Source organism: Amphiura filiformis, chromosome 20 (genome assembly GCF_039555335.1).
Source record: "Amphiura filiformis chromosome 20, Afil_fr2py, whole genome shotgun sequence".
Lineage (NCBI taxonomy): Eukaryota > Metazoa > Echinodermata > Ophiuroidea > Amphilepidida > Amphiuridae > Amphiura > Amphiura filiformis.
Window position 1 is genome coordinate 59,078,104 of NC_092647.1, and position 15,223 is coordinate 59,093,326.

The window sequence follows — 15,223 nt, forward strand, 5'->3', positions numbered from 1 at the left end:
AAATTATGTGGCACAAAAAATATCCTAATGTCATTCATATGTCTGGGATGGTAATTGAAGAAGGGATCTGGTGTACAGATTTGATTGAAAGAAAATTTTAATCCGAGTAGCTGGCATCAATTCATAGTGCACAGGCTACTCCAAGCAGTCAAAGTAGATTTAACCTACTAACGTGATACAGGTCATGTCTGCGGCTGAAAAGCCTACGTGAGAAGTACCATGTTCACACTAATTTGCAATACCTTTCTAGGTGCATGCCCTGAGATATGCATGTACAGATGCTAAATTTAGTTGGACCATTTGAATTCAACCATTTATGGTAAATATTTTTTAAAGTGTGTCAAATTTAAAAGAAAAATGCCTTAAAAATAAAAAAATGCCCTAATCTTATAAAATTATACTGAATAAATATTTTGTTATGTTGTCCAAAACAATTGGGTCAAAACCATGCCTTTTATGACTGAGCATTTTTACATAAATATAACATCACAGTTGGATTCGTCAGATTCTTTCCATTCTAAATATCTATATTTTCTTTCAGTTTATACCAATGAGTCAAAATGTCTTCAAATTCACAGGGTTAATACTAACTTTTATACTGCTTGTATGGTCTTTTTTACCAACTTTTTCTTGTGCAAGAAAATCTGTTAAAAACTTGCCATACAACTTTATAATGTAAACAGTGGCAAGCACAGCATTGGTGTATGGTGATTTTATCTTTTAAAGAGTGTGTACTGTGAAATTGTTTCATGTGCGATTCACATTTTGTCTTTTTTATTTTCTAGTTTTAACTTAAAAGCCCTCCCAAAATGTACCCAGAGGAGAGGCTTATTATATAGGTCAAATACGGTAGCTTTTCCAAAAATATCAACAGACATTTAGATATCTGGCATGGTAGACAGATTAACACATTGTTGTACTATGAGTACTGTAAATGGAATTTGCTAAGTTAAGGGGGTACTACACCCCTGGCCAATTTTGTGCCTATGTTTGCACTTTTCTCAAGAATTATAGCGCATTGATGACAAGTAAGATATGTATATTATAGGGGCAAGGACTACATCTACTGCCCTGAAAATTCTGGAACTCAAGGCAAGCAGTTATTGATTTATTGATCAAATAATGGTTTTCCCTCATTTTTGACTGTAACTCCACAACTGTTGTCTGTGCTGAAATAAAACTTCCAGTGCAGTAGTTGTAGTCTTTGCCCCTATAATATACATATCTTACTTGTCATCAATGCTCTATAATTTGTGAGAAAATGCAAAAATAGGCACAAAATTGGGCAGGGGTGTAGTACCCCCTTAAACAAATTGAACTTTAAAATGTATGTGCTTGGATTTTGAGAGCATTATATGCTAGCTTTTTGAAACTGTTGACACCTAGACCTATAGGTAGTCAAATAAGATAGTCAGATTGACACATCTATATCAGGCCCTATACTTCAACAAGGTAAACTGCATATGCTGAGCTCAAAAACTTCAATATAAATGTGGCCTATTATCAATTGAAGAATTCAGAAGAATAAACGGTTATACCCCTTTTTCCTGGTCAAAAATATAAGAAAATAATCAGAAAACAAATTATATGTGCTACTTTTAACCATATTTTCACAAATTTACCTGGCATTTTGTAAGCAGGGTATCAATTTGGAGCCAGCAACATAGAGCAAATGTTGGTAGTCTTCATTCAAAAAGTTCTGGATCTGAACTCTTCAATTTTGTGTAGTCATGTGTAACATGTCTCATAGGTAATGTTTAGCCCTAGCCTCAATATTATTGTAGAAAACATAAAACAGGGGTATGAGAAGCCACAGACAAAAAAAAGAAGAAAATTATTTAAAAATGCTGAAAACCGCCATAAAATCAAGAGTAAAAATGCCAAATATGGGCTGAAATTTTTTTTTAAATGCCTAAATTTTGGCAACAAAAAGAGAGGAAATCAGCTGAAAAGAGGAACTCTCACACCCCTGATAAAAGCTTATCTCCTATCAAGACAAATTCCACTGGGCTGGCTGTTTTTCTCTTACTTACATCATGCATCATTTTGACGGCAGCCACTGGATATTTTCCTTTAGCAGTCTCTCCTGACAGCATCACACAGTCGGCTCCATCCAGCACCGCATTGGCCACATCGCTTGTCTCTGCACGAGTTGGTCTGGGATTCTTAACCATACTTTCCAACATCTGGTAAATAAGATGAAAAACAAAGTTTGGAAATTATTAGTTATTAGTTAGAAATTGAAAGTGTCTAATTGCACTGCACTTACAACGCACAGTGCTTTCGAATGTATGTATGTGATACATCAGATTATTACATTTTGAGGGGTAAAAGTACTCTTTTTTATAATGCAAACAGAAGGTTTCAGAAAAAAATGAATTGACCAGACTTGAACCCTGGACCTCACCAACAAAACCAACAAGAAGAGTAAATAGCTTACCTGTGTTGCGCAGACAACTGGTTTGCCTATTTTATTGCATCTACTAATCATCATCTTCTGTGCCAAGAACACCTTCTCAGGAGGAATCTCAATACCAAGATCACCTCGAGCTACCATGATACCATCAGCTGCTTCCAAGATTTCGTCAAACCTGCATGATATTAATCAAATTCATTATTATATAATATATGTTAATACTCCAGCCTAAAATATTTTTTGTCTCAATTGGGGTAACCAGAACGACCTAAAAAAAGGCTCTACCCCAGACTTAAATCTCTTATTTATTTGATCCTGAAAAAATAAATAGTCCTACAGTCCTGAAACTTTGGAAGTTCATAACATCAAGATGACTGCACCGAGAATGAGTAGTAAGGAAACATTTCCAGTATGCTTGGAAAATAAAGTCATTTTGAATATGTGAATATCAATGAATGTTCCAGCACCTCTATGGACATGAACAAGGTATGTTTGAAGGAGTTTTAAGATCCCAACTTTTTTTTTAATTGAGTACCCAATGGTTTGGAAGAATCACAAGTATCACTAGTCTTCTGATTTTGTAAACCAAACAAATTCAGCTCACAATCTGGGATATATAGTGCACCAACTATTGATAAAATTGCGATCCCAGAAGCATATAATTGAAAAAAATATTTTGAACAGGTGATTTTCTTTCAAGGATGGGCATCTTAGATCTGCTTGTTTTCCATAAAATACCTACTTTTCTACACCCTCCTTGTTTTCAATTTTACAGATGATTTTAATATCTTTTCCTTTCTCTCCTAGTTCTTTTCTGACTTCATGGACATCTGAAGCTTTACGGATGAAAGAAGCAAACACCATGTCAACCTAAGGAAGAGAAAACATACAACGAATGTCACTAGCACTTCAACATATATACAGAGTTCCGGTAAATGACCACAATGATCACAAACGCGTTCTACAAGCAAGATGTACATAACACTACTGTACACAATTCATTAGAAATCATATTATATGTGCAAAAGGCCTTGTCTTAGAGACATGTACATCACTACCACGAACTGACTTGACTGATAATAACATCATCATCCATCAACATGCCTTTATGAAGAATGACAGACACAATAGTGAGCTGTACCCAAACTGAGCCAAAGTCACTTTTTATTGGAACTTTACTTTTGTCCTGCCGCAAAATATCAGGGAAATAGATAGAATACTCTTATGGCATGAAATTCAGCATCCACCCTAGCTTGACATCGCGACCTCTGCGTTCAGATCATCTGGGCGACCTGAGTTCAGATTGTCTGGTTCTTATTTGATGCAGTGTCTGTATGAATATTTTCATCCATTATATAGAATAAATAATGACTGCTCTTTTTCAGGAATAATGAACAAATCAGTGTTTGGAGACAGTTGGCCAACTATATTCAATTCAAAATCGAAGGTACAGTCTCCAGTTCACCTCTGGGAAATATTTTTCACCATTTCCCTCATGGGTAGTGATTTTTTTTCTGTATATGTGTTAATGTTTTTGATATGTCACTTACATTTTGTTCCAGGCCAAACTTCAAATCACTCTTATCTTTGTCTGACAGTGCTGGTAAATCTACCTCTGCATCAGGGAGATTGCAACCTTTCTTACTGCCCAGCGATCCTCCGTTAATAATGAAACAATCCAGATAGTTGTCCCCTGAATAAAGTAATCAAGTACATTCATCACATTGGAAAATGGGAAACCACATGTATTTGCCAATGTGCTTGAGTAGTGTTCAACACTACACTATGATGTGCATGTGTTGTATACCCCTACTGTCCTACATTTAATAGCTTTGGTTTCAGCCATGTTTATCATGGAGAGCAGATGGTCTAGTGGTTAGGACGTCTGCCTAGCATGCAGAAGGTAGTGGGTTTGATTCCTGTGTTGGCACATTCTCTGATTTTTTTATCTGGAGTTGAGACTTTTTAATTGTAACATGTTGGGTGTGTTAATCTGCTTTTTTTAATTACCATATCATACATTTATCAACAAATATGACTCCGGCTGGGTTAGGGCTAGGATTGGAGTTATGGCGGAATATACTCTGTAATTACACCTACCTTTCTTTTCTACCCTAAGTGACATAAGTCCATCATCAACAAATATGATGCCTCCTACAGGTAGCACCTTTGTCATGTTCTTATAGTCAACATAGATCATTTCTGCTGTGCCGCACTCTGCATGAGCTGGATCCAGACTCAGACGGATCATTTTCCCCGCTTCAAGTTCTATTTCTGCAGAACCACCCTAATTTGAAGGGAAAAACATGAATTAGAATTTAAATGTTAGTCATTCAAAAGTTTAGACTTGATTTAAGTCCTTGGGCATCCAAAGTTAGTAAAATCAAAATTTATTTCCTTTATTATTATTTATATTTTCCCAAAATTCACCTTTCTTGCCGAAATCTGAACTTTTTGGCTTAAGTCCTTCATGTACTATAACATATGTAGACTTATGCAGTAAATTTCCGTGTCCTGCCTAACCTACAATCTCAGAAAACGGTCAGAACACTAAAGGCCTAATTGGTAATGATCGCCTTCTACCCATCCAATGTTTGCGTCCTGCAGTTGACATTTAACCAAAGTCAGAATACTTTTTCAGATCCAGGATTTGTGAGCTGGTGTGGTAGCATATGCCTCAAATCACATATGTTTTGTCATATCAGTGCACAGTAGGTTATAGTTTCGGAGTCCAGGCCAAAGAGCCCTGAGGCTGTCCAATCCAAAGTCCCTAATCTTACCCCTTTGAGAAGTCCTGTTCTGATTTCTGGTCCTTTTGTATCTAGAGCTATTCCAATACAGCGAGGTTTATCTTCAAACGCCTTCTCAGCATCTCGCACATTCTTGATGGTTGCAGCATGATACTGTAACAAAACATGCAGAACATTGGAATAATCATGGATAGAATCTGTTTTCGTTTCTTCTTTCTTTATTTCTTTCTCAACTGACACATGTATATGGTATTTGACAGTCACATACACTGAACCTCCTCACACGTAGCCTTAACACATAGCCACAGACTTAGTGAGCGCATAGCGCGAGCCGCGAGACCAGTCTGAAGGGCTGGACCAAGTGCAAAGTGTGAGCATTTTGATGCAACAGAGCTTGCAAGTAGTGTTACCTCAAACTCATAGTCATATGTACAATATACAGTACTAGGCGGTTACCCGTATTTCGCGGTTCTCGGCTGTCATAGTTATTGGCTTTTGCAGATCTCAAACCTGGGCTTCCTTGGCCAAAGTTACACCCACCGACCAAGTTTGAGCTCCATAAGCAATTTGAAATCTTTGTGTTTTGACCTATGACCTCTCCACCGTAGGTGACAAAAAAGGTCACAATGGAACTTTTGTTTGTTAGTCCAATTTCCACCTACCCACCAAGTATGAGCTCCATAGGCAATTTGAAATTTTTACCTTTTTGACCTTTGACCTCTTAACCGTAGGTCTGAAGAAAAGATCACCGTGGAAACTTTTGTTTGTTAGTCCAAGGTCCACCTACCCACCAAGTTTGAGTTCCAGAGGGGCAATTTGAAATTTTGACCTTTCTTGACCTATGACCTCTTAACCGTAGGTCTGACGAAAAGGTCACCGTGGAAACTTTTGTTTGTTAGTCCAAGGTCCACCCACCTACCAAGTTTGAGATCCATAGGGGCAATTGAAAATTTTGACATTTCTTGACCTATGACCTCTGAACCGTAGGTCTGACGAAAAAATCACCGTGGAATCTTTTGTTTGTTAGTCCAAGGTCCACCCACCCACCAAGTTTGAGCTCAATGGAAGCTATTTGAAATTGTTACCTTTCTTGACCTATGACCTCTTAACCGTAGGGTATGACTGAAAAGGTCACCGTGGAAACTTTTGCTTGTTAGTCCCAGGTCCACCCACCCACCAAGTTTGAGCTCCATAGGAGCAATTTGAAATTGTTACCTTTCTTGACCTATGACCTCTTAACCATAGGTATGATGAAAAGGTCACTGTGGAAACTTTTGTTTGTTAGTCCAAGGTCCACCCACCCACGATGTTTGAGCTCCATAGGGGCAATTTGAAATTTTACCTTTCTTGACCTATGACCTCTTAACCGTAGGTATGATGAAAAGGTCACCGTGGAAACTTTTGTTTGTTAGTCAAAGGTCCACCCACCCACCAAGTTTGAGCTCCATAGGGGCAATTCGAATTTGTTACCTTTCTTGACCTATGACCTCTTAACCGTAGGTCTGACAAAAAGGTCACCATGGAAACTTTTGTTTGTTAGTCCAAGGTCCACCCACCCACCAAGTTTGAGCTCCATAGGGGCAATTTGAAATTAGACTTCAATTGAACTTGACCCCGTCCTTGACCTTTGACCTTAAAAAATATAAACTTGTTCTTCCTCATACCAAGCTGCACCCACCCACCGAGTTTGAGCCCCGTGCGACCTACGACGGCCTCACATTAGCAGTCACAGACAGACAAACAGACAGAGAGACAGAGGGACAGAGAGACAGAGAGACAGAGAATAGCGTATTATTATATAGATATTATACACACATTAGTACTCCTCACCAAACAAGCACCCCTTTACAGAATTTATTGAATGATTTATTTGAATCAATCTGGCAATGAACCTGTTGCTTGTTTGATATTTTACCTACCTCATGTGTTCCATGAGAGAAATTCATTCTGGCAATGTTCATACCAGCTTTCATCATTTCTTGCAGTGTGGAGATCTCCCGTGATGCAGGACCTGAACAAAAATAAAGGAAGGCATTTCACAAATTAGATCACATCAATTGTGATGTTTGTAAATTACAGAGCGAGAAGGTGTGTACGGGGGATGTCCCACAGATTTCTAGTTTTCTGACACCGTATATAAGTAAAGGTTGCAATTTTCATAATTAACTGGTTTAGAGATGGGGTGTAATGCAACAACTAAATTTGTAAATTATATTTTCCAGAATTGGGTTGAGATGAGTCTGTTATATATTCCAAGCTATTAAAAAAGATACACATGTACATGTAGCAGCTGACAAGTACATCCTTTTGATATGGATGTAGTACACATACTACTTTTCATATTTGCTGTTGCTCATCCTCCTCTGCGACATAGACATCAAGATCCATGATCCCCAAGCATGTGAGCTGACAATTTAAACATAAATGTCTCAGGGCTGTCAACTTTTTTCCCCGAATACAATATCCATTTTGACCATAATAATAATCATCATGATTATTTGAGCCACGGCATGTGAGGGACAACAAAATATTTTTACGATGCATGAGATTTTACTCATTTGACAGCTCTTTGCATGAGATTTACTACCTAGGCGTGAGATTATGCTACCTTGGTGCAAGACTGAGAGAAAGTGACCGAATGCGTGAGACTCACGCCCAATGCGTGAGAGTTGACAGCCCTGATGTCTTATAATAAAGTCTATAAATAAAGAATAAAGAATAGCTTTTACCCCTGCAACATTGTTTTGCTCTAGACACTGACACCCTGAATTGAATCTATTTATATCACTGATGACTATATTTTAGATACTCACCAATTGTGCATATGATGCCTGTGTTGCGTACATTGCCAGGTCTGTCTTGAATGTGAAGTTGACTCTGATGATCCAAGTAGGAGTTAGCAGTGACTACTTTGTATTGTGCAAACTGCCAGTAAGATGACTCCGATTCATGGGAGGATCTCTTGGGGACATCTTTTGAAGCCATGATGATTGTTTCAAATCTAAATTGATTTCAGGATCTGTTTGGATGATCATATAAAAACAAATTTATATTTTAAGATGCAATTAAAGTTTACAATACATTGGTCAACACAATTGATCAGAAAATCACTGATACACATTACACAACAAATCTCATCTGCATGAACGTGCACAGTTTATGGCGTAAACATGAAGACGGGTTCTGATTGGCTAATTGAATGAAGTCATCATCGCATCCGCACCTCATTCGGGAAAACAATCTGTGTAGCATTGCGTGATGCAGGCGTGATTTTACGCGATCAGTCAGCCAGTGCGATAGGTCTTTACAAAATGGTGTAGTCAGCAATTAAAAGGATTATAAAATTATTACTTTTGCATCCAGGTTATACAGTTGCCAAACACTTTGAAGTTGAGGTTCAATGTATTGGAAGGAGGGTTGGGCTTTGATGGAAACAACTTTTTGAATTTAAATACATGTAGGGTAGACATGATAGCTATCAAATCAATTGTACAAAATATAAACTGTTAAGGAGGTACATTTTGATTTAGGCCGTAAATTAATATACATATATGCATAAAAATAGAAAAACCATAAGTACTGTCAAAGGCTAGGGATGTATGGCATATAATTATTCAACAACACAGTTAGTTTAAAGAAAGGTTGAAAGCACATCTGCAGCACATCTAACTGACACCGACCCTCCATTGGTGTGATACTCTACGGAGGCGGTGCCAAAACTGCCAATTACCGTACACCGCAGAAGCAGAAGAAGTAATTGCTGATCGCTAAATAATATTCTCAAACAATTGAGAAAGTATTGTCTCATCATATAACATGGGCCACATCATTATTTTTGACGAAAAACACCTCGGCTTCACCTCATTGTTTTACGACGTCACCAGTGTTATGAGACGATAGATATGTACAACAGTGGTACGTGAATCAAATCCATGGCGGGTTCCTACATCACCGAAGAGGGCCGGGCCGGTGACACACATTCGTTGGGTGTACGACAGCGGCTAAAACAATACCTTTATCTCTTAAAGTACAGGAAATTAAGTATTTCTTGGCTAAACTGGAACATGCGCGTTGCGTCCATGTACTATGTAGCGTACTAAAGCGTGTGTATGCTTTCTTTTGTACCGTGCCATCTCTACATTGACGTATGTGCAGTGATGTGCGTGTGTTTATCTTGGAGCCACTAAAGTTGTTTTTTTAAAACTTCCGTGGTCCGGGTATGCAGTATGCACTGGTGAATTGCGATCGCGTAGAAGTGACAAGGTCGCCTACTCCGCGACGCGCCAAAGACCAATGAGTCAGCCGGCTTGTTGTCAAGTGCATTGATCAGCCAATCAGCGTGATTGTTTATTGCTTTTGTGTTTACGCTCGTGTACGCGATACGCACAGGCACAACCACGGAAGTTTAAAAAAAAAACTTTAGCATTCATAGACTAGTGTTCGATCTTGGCCAATAATTACTAAACTAGTTCATTTACGTCCTGTAGTGCGTATGATCATTTTCAAAAAGGAATTTTGTGATTTATTTAAGCTTACTTCAGCCTCTCATGCGTCAAGGCATGTCAAGCATGTCAAGGCTCAAGTTCAAATTGAAATGCGAGTCAATTTTTGATCACTCAAAATCATGTGCGTTGCACGTGTTTCATACCTTGTTTCCAATTTTGCTTGATAGTAAACATAATACTAAATCTGACTATACGTCTCTAAACAATTGTTTTATATTCTGTAAACTTAAAATTAGTTAAATTTAAATACACATCGACTTACCACACAAATCACATTCACTTCAGCTGATCGTTGGAGCTGAGTACGTGCGCGTGCGCTTGTGTATCGGCTGACACAAAATCAATCAACAGTACTCCTCTTTTCGCCAAACGACAAGTGTTTCTGGAATGCTGCTAAAATAAGAAAACTTTTAATGCTAATTTATTGCACATTCTAGGGAAGCGGAGCCGAGTGAGAGGGTTTTCAATGAAATATTTTTGTGTCAAAATTGAAGCATCCATTGTTATTATATAAAAGAATATATGAATATTTACTGCACATCATAACGATTCCGAATTGTGGCACAAGAAGCAGAGAATTTTATTTCAATTTTATATAGGGCCTACGCCAAAAAATTATTTTTAATTGAGCAAGAATAAGGATAGAAAAAACGTTGAAAATGTCTATATAAAAATTACATTAGACCCCGCCAAAGATTACTGTTTCGTTTTTATGGTAATCTAATCTTTTATTTCCTGAAAAAAAATTTGAGGTCTAATGTGGAATTTTTATATAAATGATAAAAACATCGAACGTAGGCCTATATACCAGAAAAATGGTAGGATCCACTATAGTTTATTTATTTATTTATTTGAACATACACTTTCATAACAGTGGCACACGCCTACCCGGCGGTGCGTTCAATACAAACAATAAGGTATAATTATAAAATATTTACAAAGATAACTGTACATAAAATAAGTGCAAATATTAACATGAAATAATAACTAATAAAATAACAGTATTATACTGACACACATGTATACGATGTACGAGCGCACGTGACCGGCGAGTCAAAATCGATAATAATGTATTGACAAATGACAATACAGTTTTGTCCATGTAGACTGTAGAGGCCCATTTATTGGTGGATTTCTGTATGTAGAACACGCAGTTAACAACAATTGAGTGCTATTAATACACATTAATGTTTTTAGGCAAATAAAATTCCAAAATATGGTACATTTTCTGCCTTTGCTTGTCACGTGGTAGCCTGGTAAGCCTATGTTGAAGTTGCGATTATAGGCCTATGTTCAAATAAGTTTCAAATGGATACCAACAAGACAAGTGGCCGAGCGGTCTAAGGCGCTAGGCTCATAGAGTATCCAAAGCGGTGCGCCGCGAGTTCGAATTCGAACTCCGGCTAGCCCTACTACAGGGCCTTTTTTTTCTTTTCTTTTTTACATGCTATAGAAAAAGAGACACGCTATACCCCGGGGGTACTCAGTACAAATGACCATACGGGGACGTGCCGCAAACATGGGTAGCATTTTCAGCCTTCTGGTATATCAATGACCCCTTTTTCAAAGCCTATTTTGGTATATGAATGGGTCCTTTTTTCAAATTTTCTCAATTTTTTCTGAAAACAGCCAAATTTTTCAAAATTTTCCCAAAATTTTGGGAAAATTTGTAAAAATTAAGGCAATTTTGGTTAAATTCGGGCGAAAATTTTGACTTTTGGTATATCAATGGGTCCAAATTTCTTGAAAAGTTGGTATATTGATGGGTCCACTTCCAAAATCTCAGCGGCACGTCCCTACCAAAATCAAACTTGAGTACCCCCGGGCGCTATAGGCCTACCCCGAGAACTGAATAACCCACTAACCGCTGTCCCCGAGACAGCGGTTAGTGGGTTGTGAGCTATCACTGGGTTTTTAGCAATTCTCAGTTTACAATGGTTTATAGTATGGTGTCTCGGAGTATACAGTGTAAAAAAAAAAGGCCCTGTAGTAGGGCTAACTCCGGCCGCCTCTGCCAAATTTAATTTTACTTTTTAAAAATTTCAAATTGGGGAAATGTGACTGGGAGAATTTATGTATGGCGTGGAGTGGTGTGAATCTACAGCATGCATTTTGAGCGTGCCCTTTAAAAAATTCTAGAAGTGCATCAACATTTCTCTATTTTTACATTGATTCTGCTTTATTCATAATTTAATCCAATTTATTTTATTGCAAAATACCGTTTCTTTATATTTTGATATATTCAGTGAAAATTCGTAAATGCAGTCAAATATTTTGAAAGTGTTTAGTCATGATTTTAGGAACTGTTTTCACTTTTAGAAAATTACCTATAAATAATGTTGACCTGGATGTCTGGGTTTTTCGAGGTCAATCTATTAATGATCTGCACATGCACTGCATGCATTTTAGCTCATTTTTGTATGAAGTGATTTCCGGGGTGAATACCATCCCTGATGGGATACTCTTCCCAGATTTTACTATAAAGTTTTTGCCCATATGAAAAGGTTTGGCTACAAAAAGATTCTCTAATAAATTTTGTATAGGCCTATATCTACACAGTTTCCACCACAATACACCTGAGTAGGCAACTACACAGATTTCACCTGAGTAGCAGTGCAGTGGCGTAGCTAGGGGTGGGCAGGGTGGGCGACTCACCCACCCTGGAAAAATCTGGGGAAATTTTGGAGCGAGAAGGGAAAAAGAGAAAGGAAAGGGGAAAGAAAAAAAAGAAAAGAAGGGGAAAGAAGGGAAAAAAGAAGGGAAACAAGGAAAAAAGAAAGAAGGGGAAAGGGGAAATGAAAAAACAAAAGGGAAGCCTAAGAGGGATGTGGGAAGGAATAGGGAGAGGGGAATGAAAGAGAGGAAAAACAACAACTTGCATGTTTACTGTGGGGAAGCAATTCATGCACAAGGGGAAGGAGTGTAAGAAAGGGGAAGAATATGAAGAAGGACAGGGAATTTAAGAAAGTGATTTGAGGGGAAGTAATTTAAGTGAGTGTAATGGAAGGGAAGGAATGAGAGAAAGGAGGAAGAAATTGAAGAATGTAAAGAAGAAGGAAAGAGAACGAAGGGGAGAAGGGGGAAATAATTTAGTGAATGTAATAGTGAATGTAACAACTTGTTAAATCCACTCAAGAAAATCAGTATTAATTTTATGTCATTAATTTCAGCAATAATCAATTCTCTTTAAATTGCAAATCTTGTGGAAAAAGTTACTATTTTCGCCTGTTATTGTAAATTCAATGAACTATGACTTTGCTAAAGAGTGCTTACAAAATGATATGCCCCAAAAGCATCTTTTCAAAGTTTTGCCGGTCCAGGTTTGAGGAGCCTGTGGCCTGAGAATACTCATCTGGAGCGCTTATGACAATGCACCTCAATTAAGTGCCCTTCCCCGCAATAAGCGTTCCTCCCCTAAATCGCCCTCCCCACCGGCACTGCACCGTAGGGTAACTGGGGCAAATTGGGACATGATGCAGTCATGTCTACAGTAGAATTCATCTCGACCTTTGCAGGACTTAACCCCATTAAAAGCTATTAAACCAAGATAACACTCATTGAAACAGCTCAACTGATTAAATCGGATCTTCTCTGGTTGTGCACAAGTGACTGTTTTCATGTGCGATATCGCAATAAAGCTCATATTCATAGCTTCAGTTGGGTAACCGATTATAAAGGAAACGAAAGGAAACAATGTTATGTGTGGCTTTGTTCACGAAATCAGACAATGTCGTGCTTTTTGTAAACCAGCATTCTTGAAAATGAGCAACATAATGATTTTTGACTTAACACGGTTTAGAAATAATTTCTTCATATTTTTGGTGTTATCTGTCGTTTACATATCCTTCCTAAAACACCAAAGTACGAGTATTTCCAAACATCTAAATTTGCTAAAAATTAGGACATGTTACAAAACTATATTGTCTATGATTTTAGAAGAGTACTTTTAATATTGGCCGGTTATTTTTCACACAGCGACGTTAACTAGGCAATGTACTATTACCTATAACATTAACTAAAACACCAAAGTACGAATATTTCCAAACATCTAAATTAGCTAAAAATTTAGGACATGTTAAAAACTATATTTTCTAGAACTTTAGAAGAGTACTTTTAATATTGGCCGGTTATTTTTCACACAGCGACGTTAACTAGTCATATCCCCATACTGTTAACGTAGGGCTATTTGTAAAGGTCACGCGTCAATGGGAAAGAGCACTGTGTATTGTGTATAGGAAAACGGACAGTAACTGCAGTATGACACAGGGTAATTTGGGACAGTGATTTCGGAAATACTTTTATACCTTAAAATAGTCACATTTTGCCCATTTTGGCAACACAATAACTTTGATATAATGTCTATTTATATTTCAAACCGTTTAAAAGTACCATTCTTCATTAAACAGGAACTTCTGAGGGCCGTAAGCTTAACACATCAAAATAAGTATTCCATTTTTTTGTCATGTCTAAGCAGAGGTCACGACTTGTGGCTCAATATCTGAATCAATGGTCCGAATTAGTGTTTCTCAAATTAAAAAATAACTTCTAAGCTACCCTTTCAATAAATAGGCCTAAGACAACAATTGTAACTTTTTTCTTCGAAAATTATAAGAAAAGCTTTCTTTTAGAAATATGCCAAATTGGGGTAAAATGGGACGCCATTGATTTACTGTGTAAACTCAAACTGTCCCATTTTGCCCCAACAAAAAAAGTCCCATAGTAAATCAATGGCGTCCCATTTTGCCCCAGCTGTCCCATTTTACCCCAGCCTCTGTTACAGAAAAATCTTGCAGTGGGGTAAAATGGGACGCCTTAAAGACACCTTAATAAAATAATGAAGCCGGAGGCCGACAGGCACCAATTTTTGTGAAACGTAAGTCTACTAGACACTTGGTGATGTAGGCCTACCTTTTGTTTTGTAGTGGTCACTTGTCGCAAGTTGTCGGGTATTAGTATTATAGCCGAGTAAAATCTGGTGGGGCAAAATGGGACATTAGGTGGACCAATTTGCCCCACTCCCCCCTACCCGGCGGAACTGAGCGACACAAGCTTCTCAACGGGAGCCTGTGCGGTGGGCCCAGTGAGTAGCTAGATGTAGGGGTTGTCCCCGGGGGTGGGGGTGCACACAATACCTGAAATATGTACATTTCAATTCTATGATCCAGTGAATGCCCAAGTCAAATCAGTTTTATTCAAATTCCAATTCAAAATAAAACAAAATCTGGCTTCTATGCCTTCGAAATCAAACATAGCAAAGCAAAACAAAACAAAGCACAACAAACAAAGCCAACAAAACAAAACAAAACAAAACAAAACAAAGGAAAACAAAATAAAAACAAAATAAACAAAAACAAATTAAAACACATCAAACACAAACCAAACAAAACAAAACAAAACAAATCTGGCTCTAAGCCCTCGAAATCAAACACAACAAAACAAAGCAAAACAAAACAAAGTAAAATGAATAGAGGAAACAAAATAAAAACAAAATTAAACAAAACAAATCAAACACAACTAACAAAACAAAACAAAATAAAAAAGCTTAAAAACAC

The 15,223-nt window shown here is 37.6% G+C and overlaps 1 protein-coding gene across 2 annotated transcripts in view; it reads right to left on the minus strand.

Annotated features, from left to right (window-relative positions):
• LOC140142447 (pyruvate kinase PKM-like) overlaps positions 1 to 10,054 on the minus strand; it is a 35,157-nt gene extending 25,103 nt beyond the window's left edge. For both annotated transcript variants that reach the window (XM_072164429.1, XM_072164428.1), the window contains exons 1-9: positions 9,934 to 10,054; positions 7,980 to 8,185; positions 7,086 to 7,177; positions 5,197 to 5,319; positions 4,517 to 4,703; positions 3,967 to 4,109; positions 3,159 to 3,286; positions 2,441 to 2,591; positions 2,034 to 2,186 (exon numbers count right to left, since the gene is read on the minus strand). In XM_072164429.1, the coding sequence (XP_072020530.1) occupies positions 2,034 to 2,186; positions 2,441 to 2,591; positions 3,159 to 3,286; positions 3,967 to 4,109; positions 4,517 to 4,703; positions 5,197 to 5,319; positions 7,086 to 7,177; positions 7,980 to 8,151 (1,149 nt within the window). In that variant the 5' untranslated portion in view covers positions 8,152 to 8,185; positions 9,934 to 10,054. The remainder of the gene's footprint in view (positions 1 to 2,033; positions 2,187 to 2,440; positions 2,592 to 3,158; positions 3,287 to 3,966; positions 4,110 to 4,516; positions 4,704 to 5,196; positions 5,320 to 7,085; positions 7,178 to 7,979; positions 8,186 to 9,933) is intronic.
• Between the last annotated feature and the right edge of the window lie 5,169 nt (positions 10,055 to 15,223).